The following is an 8,308-nucleotide window of genomic DNA, read 5'->3' on the forward strand; positions in this document are numbered from 1 at the left end:
TCAAGACACCTGAGTCTTTTGGCTCTTCTCATTGCAGATTCTTCTTAAATCAATGAGATCAGATTTCTAAATAGAGTGATGAAGTGTTAAAGTTCTCAGGTCGCAATCTCATTCAATTTTCATTCAGTCCTAGGTGGGCTGCTGCGAGGAGTTTAAAACTGGGTCCAATTAGAGCACTCCTTTGCAGTACCCCCCCCCCTTCTTCTCAGTTTGTTAAAACAACTGAGATGTTTGGGGGTCCACGAAATTAAAGGTGGTGGGAGAAATTTGTGGTTTTATGAGTTTGTAGTTTTTAGGGTTAAAAGCCCATTAAAAGTCCTTTAAAATCCTTGGAAAATCCTTAAAAGTCCTTAAAAAATCCTTGGAATAAGTTTGTCACGCGGAGTCAATGAGAAACTGGGTGGGAGTGCCTTAAAGCCCGGGAGGGAATGTCTGAGAGCCTTCGTTAAAAATTCATTAAGTCCCGGCACCGAGGAGGATAAGATAAGATGTTCAAAAGCACAACAAAGTAGTGAAAGGAAATAAAATCCAAAAGAAGGAGAGGAGCCAGCAACAAAGGCATTTAGTTAAAAGATTTCTTTGAGCTCCGATAAGAGCGTCTTACCTCGGCGCCATCTTTTTCCTCTCCCCCATATCATTTACATGATATTGTAATAAGAATCTTTTGATTATCCAAGCTGCCACATCTGAGCAGCTTTGAAGATCACAGTCTTTGATCCACCTACCCAAGAGCAACTAAAGCAGCTCTTCTACCACCATGCATTTAAAGTTTTGGCACGCACCATTTGAGACAACTCAAGTATTTCTATGCTGCTGAGTCATGGAAGAAGATAGCACTGTGGGCCTCACTATCTTCTGAATGAACCATGCACAGGATTCCTCTGTTAGTAATTGTGAGTGTGTAATCATGTGGTGGAGAGGAGTCATTACTAAATCAATGCAGAATAAAGGTTACAATATTTCCTCCCCAACCAGGAAAATTAATTAGGATGCAACAGCAGAAATTGCCACAGACACTCAAGCACAATAATTAAGTGCTGACAACACAGTGATTTATATTGCAGTGACTAATAGTACTATGACCCACTGAGAAAGGAAGAAACTCTGGTAATTGGAGTCCTTGAGAGTCTCTGTTACCATTGGCTAATCTTTTGAGGGTCACATGCTCAGGGTTTCTTTTTAAAGTCATCATCTGGCTGTATAGTAGAGGTGCTGTGCTCTTTGTGGTGCTTAGTTAAACTTGTAAGAAGTTCCTCAGGAGACTTAGTTAATCCTACACCATGTGTGAACAATTTTTGGGAACTTGGAAGCTTGTTTCCACTGAAAAATTTGATGACTATATGAAAGAACTTGGTAAGTAGGAAGCAATATTTTTTGTAGGTTTGGTTATGATGCTGAGTTTTTTGCTTAGGTTTCTTACGTGTGAAAATCCTTTTCCCCCACCCACATTGATAACTAAAAAACAAATTATCAGCTGCTGTTCTGCAAGTAGTTTTCTATAGTTCTGAATTTAACATTAAGTTGCTTTGTTTACTGGATTTAGACTTCTTTAATAAAGTGAGAGTCTGGATGGAATGCTGTAACTCAAATCAAGTTGTTGTTGCATAATCCTATGCATGCTTGTTAAGCAGGTGCCACATTGTTATTTTGAATGATTTCCAAGTAAATTGCATGGTAATCCTAAAGAAGCTTATTAAGTAGTAAGACCTATTGTAAGCTCAGCCCATTTTCCACACAAAGGCTACAAGGGTACCATTTTTATCTGTTAATTTTTGTGTTTTTTAACTAGTACTAGAAAAAAGTCTGTAACACGGGACTATTCAAAAAATCTACTTAAAGTGTTTATAGTGCTAGGCCATTTTTAAAAAACTTATTGAAATCCTTTTTACTCATTACCATTTAATCACGTTGCTGAACTGATAGCTACCTGAATAGTGTTGCCACTATTTTAGCAGTGGGATATCTAGAAAGAAAAGCCATAAGTGCTGCTTGCCAGAAGCACTCAGTGTGGAGTGCTTCTCTTCATGAACCAGCTAATCTGTGGTGTTTCCCCTCCTTTTCCGCTTGCTTTAAACAGTGCCTGCTGGACATGCTCAGCCCCCAATGGTCTGGGGGGTGGTTCTTCATGGGTAGGGGGATATTGAAGTACTGGTAGCCAATTTAGCTACATCGCTCTTTGATTTCTCTGTCCATTTTGGGGTTCATTTGAAAGTAACTTCTCAGAAATGATATATCCATCCAATGAGGTGGTCTTCCTCTATCCTATGTACCCAGATGTGATTTTCATCCTGTTCTCCATCAGTTCTATTCTCCCCCGCCCCTGTTCAGTCTTCAGTCCCCCCCCCCCCCCATTTCTGAGCTCAACTGGTATTTTATGAGCAGTAAACATGTTCAGTCCTCACTGAGCTGGGTTTTTATGGGGGTGGACCCCCTAAGTCCCCCCCCCTAAAAATACTTTGTGTTTCTGCAACCATTGGGAAGGTTACCATGAGTTCGCTGATACTCTCCTCTTATTCATGGGTGGTGTGGTTTTGACAACAGAAAGGCCAGCATACTGGAAATGGATAAATGGATAGTGGCAAGCACCGTAAAGCAGGGAGCATGGTTTATGTAGTACATAAATGAAACTCTGTAATTGGCTACCATCTTTTTGTTTTTTATTGCATTTATATCTCCAAAGAACTCAAAAGTGGTAAACAAGTTTTCCCCTGAGATGTGTCAATGGCCACCAGTACGGGACTTACCCATGCTTGCCTTTCCTCTGCTCTTTCTAGAAGCGGTCCACACTTTAAAGCTTCATGTCCAGACACACTTTTTTTTTGCTCTGGAGCTTTCTCCGTGAAGACCCACTCTCTAAAGCTGAATTGGAGCAAACTGCATTCCACGGAAAACCTGAATTGTCATTTGTTGCCCTTCAGCTTTAAAGAGAAGGTTTTTGCGGGGAAAGCTCTGGAAGCAAAAGAAAAGAAGAGTGCTCAGACACTGAGCTTTAAAGCGCAGGATAAAAGGGGATTAGACACGTTCATGGAGGAGAAGGTTATCAATTGCTGCAAGTCATTATGGCAACATGTTACCACTTCAGAAGGTCACAATGGTCATCTGAATATGTCACTGGGAAACACAAGCAGCAAATTGCTATTGTGCACACATCCAGCTTGGGACTCTTGAAGGCACATGACTACTGTAGAAAATGGCGTCCTGGTCTGGATAGATGTTCCTCCTGAACTATCTCAATACCACAGCATGGGAATGCATAACACTTCATTCTCCATTTTGCCACCAATGCTCTTCTCCTGAAATAGTTTTTCTCTAGCTGTATCTTCCGGTTACACTCTGCCCAGAGGTAGACCCCGGTGTGTGGGTGTGTGAATAGTTGCAGAGAAGGGAAACTTGAGCAGGACAAATGTTTGGTTGCCCATGTTGTGCTTTTAAATCTTCCCCACTCTTTCCTTAAAGTTATCCTTCAGGACCTAGCTTAGGATGTCCCACTGCCCTGACTTCTTAACTGCCTTGATCTTCAGACACCCAGCAGCTTACGCTGAGAGCTTAACAGTGTTTCATTTGGCTTCTAGGTGTGGGCTTTCCCACCAGGAAGCTGGCTGGTGTTGCCAAGCCCAATGTGATCATCAGTTGCAACGGAGATGTTATAACCATCAAAACAGAGAGCAGTTTAAAGAACACCGAGATTTCCTTCAAACTGGGGGAACCGTTTGATGAGACCACAGCAGATGACAGGAAAGTAAAGGTATGTCCTGCTGTTTTCTTAATTTATTTGATCCGAGCCTTGGTGTTGCAGGATGGATATCACTTGAAGTGTGGTGTGGGAGGCGGAGTGGATCTGAAAGATCAGATTTGGATGGACTGATTTTTCCATCTGAATGTGGAGGAAGAGTTTGCCCAAGGTATCAAGCAGTAGTTAATGGTCATGGGAACCTTTGGTATGCACTTCCAAGGCCATGGATGGGGAACATTTCTTATCTTGAGGGCCCCATTCTCTTGTCAACAACTGTTTGGGGGCCATGTTCTAGGGGTTGGCAGGGTCCAATGGAAGAGCATTGGAGGTGGTGCTGATTTTTGTATAGTGGTCTACATTCCAACCACATGCTCTCTCTTCCCTTATTTACATATCTCTACTTTCTATCCAGCCAAGCAAAAAGCTTTATCTGGAGGGTACCACCTTGGCTACCCCTGGTTTAGCTTCTGGAGAGGTGTGCTTTGGCAATCACTCCATGGTTTGCCAGTTCATGCATTGGGCGAAACCACAAATAAGCTGCTTAACTACAGTTTAACATGATTTAGGATCCACTAACCAGATGGTCACTCTTTTCTTGGCAGAGTATTGTAACATTAGACAATGGGTCGCTCAATCAGGTGCAGAAATGGGATGGCAAAGAGACCACAATAAAAAGAAAAATAGAAGATGGAAAGCTGGTTGTGGTGAGTTCATTTTCCCCCTTGTATCTATATTGCAATGTGAAAGTAGAAATGGAAAAATTATGCACTATCTCTAATGAAAGGGAGAGATAAAAATGGAAGCAACGATGCAATCTATACCACATGCCATGCATGGTGACAGAAGAGCTTAATAGGTACAGAAACTACTTTTAAGGGGGCATGGAATGCAATTGCTCAAACAATTTTTTACATCAAAACAGCACACTTTGATGGCTGCTCCTTGCAGTCACTTGTATTTGGACAATATATCTGTAACCATGGGGTTTCTCATTTTATGAGAGCCATGGTACATAATCTGATCCAGCATTTCCTTGCATTTGAACCCAAGGAAACAGAAACAGGAAACAGCTAAAATTCACTCGGGACAAACTTTAAATCGAACAATATGCTGTTATGGTTTAAGGCAGCTGCAAATGTTTGGATTGCAACTCACATCAGCCCCAGTCAGCATGGCCGTGATAACTGGGGCTGATGGGAGCAGTAGTCCAAAACATCTGGAAGATATCAGGTGGGGGAAGGCTGGTTCAAGGGCATCACTCAATCCCATTTTTAAGTGCCATTGACTCAGTGATATTGTTAAGAATACATGTTAATTGGAATCAGTGGGCTTAAATGGGCTTTGATGAAGTAGGTAGTGTTCTGAATACCATTTTTGCAAGTGTATAGACACAGGGTCAGATGGAAAAGTTAGGTTGTTGGAAGGCACTGGAAATTATGAGGGAGTTTCTGTTGCCAGCTACAGCGTAACTTCCAGATTGGATTACTGCAATGTGCTCTAGGTGGGGCTGCCCTTGAAGGCAATACAGAAATTTCAAATGGTCCGAATTTCAGATTACTGGCCGGGGTCCACTTGGAATTTGCAAAAAACAAACAAACCTGTTTTGAAACAGTTTCATTAGTTGCCAGTTGTATTCTGGGCCCAATCCAAGGCACTCACAATAGTATTTAAAGCCCTTAACTACTTATGCTCAAAATATCTGAGAGACTGCATCCTTCCCTACACACCATCTTGGATATTAAGATAAGCAGAGGGAGCCCTCTTGGTAGTTCCACCCCCTTCATAAGCCTGGGATGTGTGGTAGGCCCTGAGTTGTGAAATTCCCACCTCACAGAGAGGTACACCTGGCACCTTCGCTACACAGCTTTTGGCAGATGCTGATGATGCACCTATTTAGCCTGGCTTTAGAAATGTGAGATGTGTGCTTTCAGGACCCACCCTATTCCAATGACTGTAATTTGTTTTAATTGTTTTTAATACTGAATTTTATAGTGCTGTAACCTGCCTTGGGACCTACTGGAGAAGGGCGGGCAATAAATTTGGCACTAATTGATGGGCTTATAAAATCCACCCTGTTGAGTAAAGGGACATATTCCGTGGCCAGTACCTACAGGGTTTCAAACCATCTCTGCAATTGCCAGAACACAGGTTTTATAAACAAACTGATGACAGTTTTTAATACTGGGGTTTAATTGTTGTAACCTGCCCTGGGACCTTAGGGTGAAAGGTGTGTTGTTCTTCCTAATAATGGTTTATGATGAGTAGACAAATAGCTCCCTGCTTGCCACCCCAATGTGTAGGATCTCAGGGGCGGGGGACATCAAGTATTAATGGCAGCTACTTCAAAGATGCTACAAGGGTGCTATCCAAGGCTTTGTGCAAGAGGAATCCCACAGACACACAAGCGAGCTGACCAGCTTGCAAGCGTGAACTTACCTCCAAGTTTCTTTGGCTGTTGTGCCGGTTGTCAGATCTAGCCAAACTTACTGAACTCTGCACATGTCCATGCATGTAGACTACCAGCCGTAGGCATAGTTCACAGATTAAGGGAGACGCCAGGTAATTGGATGAAACAGTGGTTGATACTGCCAGTCAGCATTAAGGTACAGGGAAATCTGAGCACCTCTCTGCCTAGCTTCTCTTCTGTCAGGGTGTATCTCTTTTTTGCACCAAAAAAGAATCCAAATTATCTTCCAGGAAACCCACTCTTCTTATCTCCAAATCTCTATCAGAGGTTGGGAAGCTGTGGGTCCTCCAGATGTTGTTTGACTGCAGTTCCCACAATCTCAGACTGTTGCTGACATCAGAAGGGCCACAAGTTCCCCATCAACACTGTTCTCTATATTTTGCCTTTCATTAGGAACATACTCAAAAGCACTAGTGATAGCATACGTAGAATACCAGGACCCAGACCGCCAAAGCTTTACAGCTCTAAAACTGTGCTTTGAATTGAGTCCCAAAATATGTTAGGAGAGGTGTGTTGTCGATAATCTACATTGGGCAACAAATTAGTGGCTGCACTTTTGAAGCTGCTGGAATTTTCTAGACTGCATTTTGGGAAGTCTGACAGAGAGTATATTAAACTAGTGCAGCTTAGAAGTCATCGTGGCATAAAAACAACCTACTGTGGCTTATTCTGCCTCTGCATGACAATCAGTTATACATCATTCTTCTTCAGGGTTTGAGGTTATTGGGGGATGGAGAATCTAATTTTGGGGGCCCATGGAAATCTGTTGGTGAGAAGCAAGCTACTGGGGCTCAGGAAAAGCTTAGGATTTTCTGGGGTTCTGGCCTGACCCCATGCTTAAGGTTTAGAACAAGCACTTTAAATCCAGAACGATCTCTTAGTGAGTACTGACTTCCCACCTGCATTTGGAATGTTAAGTTGGTTCCCCACAAAATCACTTGTTGTGTTCAGCATTTGACATTCACCAGAACAAGGCTCCCTTTATATGTGGGGGCATGGAAGCTGCTGCCATGTATACAAATATGTGCACAGCTGTAAGATGCTTGTGAATGATGTAACAGTGGTCACCAGTGAGGTTGCCGGTTGGTGGTGTGAAAGATCATGTGATTTCAGCCAGGCCCATTTTGCTGTGTCATTTTGTCAACAACTCTGACTTGTGACCTGCAGAAGCATCTCTCGTACTACTGTGGCTGCATCTGAATGGGGGCTTATTCTCTAGTAATCTAGTTGTGGTCCTCCTGCATTTACAAACACCATAAGGGATGTGAACAGGAGATGCTCCATACTCTGATAACCCCCAGATTAGACAATTGCAAGCTGATTTATGTAGGATTCCCCTTAAAAGCCCTTAAAAGTGCTGCAGAACTTGCAGTGAAGCATCTGTAGTGGTTGAACACTTGAGCAACTTGTTTGAAGTTGCTTGTATGAAATGAATGGATTCTGTGATGTACTGATTCTCCTGTCTTTTACCTCCTAGGAGTGTGAAATGAACAACGTTGTCTGCACCAGAGTGTATGAGAAAGCATGAAGATAGACTCCTTCCCCTGTGTGGTTAGTGGGACACAGAAGCAGAAGAGTTAGCTGGTTCGGGATGCAGAGCCCCACAAGGCAGTTGCTTTCTCCAAAGAACTGATATGTTATTGATAGAACCGTTCCAAAGAACCTGTATACAGTATTCAAACTAAAAGTATGGTGACTATTCAATAAAGTGCTTAATGATAAAGAAACAACATTGCTGTTTTTTTGCGGTCAGATTCTGTATGGAAGCCAAATAAGGAATAAGTCCAAAGTGAGATTTCAGAACTCTTTCTGTGCGATCTGCCAAGCTTCACTAATCCCCTCTTAAAATAGTAGCAAAAACCTGGCATCTCGAACAGTCATTTCTTCTCTACAGCAGAGGTACCTGGTAACCTCACCTTCCTTGGTGTGGGACCTGCTTGGATGTTCAGCCAGCTGTCATAGGAAGTCCAAACATTGGTCTATCTAGCTGGGTATTGTCTATACCAGGGTTTCCTAAACTTGGGTCTCCCGCTGTTTTTGGACTACAACTCCCACCATCCCTAGCTAGCAGGACCAGTGGCCAGGCATGATGGAAATTGTAGTTCAAA

The 8,308-nt window shown here is 42.6% G+C and overlaps 1 protein-coding gene across 1 annotated transcript; it reads left to right on the forward strand.

Moving 5' to 3' along the window:
- Positions 1-766: 766 nt before the first annotated feature.
- On the forward strand, positions 767-7,927 carry LOC310682509 (fatty acid-binding protein, adipocyte-like). Its single transcript, XM_083451462.1, has 4 exons — positions 767-1,353; positions 3,573-3,745; positions 4,336-4,437; positions 7,678-7,927. The coding sequence occupies exons 1-4, from the start codon at positions 1,281-1,283 to the stop codon at positions 7,726-7,728; spliced, it is 399 nt and encodes a 132-aa protein (XP_083307588.1). The 5' UTR covers positions 767-1,280; the 3' UTR covers positions 7,729-7,927.
- The last annotated feature ends 381 nt before the right edge of the window (positions 7,928-8,308 follow it).

The sequence above is a fragment of the Podarcis tiliguerta genome, assembly GCF_965153285.1.
Source record: "Podarcis tiliguerta genome assembly, chromosome: 7".
Taxonomy (NCBI): domain Eukaryota; kingdom Metazoa; phylum Chordata; class Lepidosauria; order Squamata; family Lacertidae; genus Podarcis; species Podarcis tiliguerta.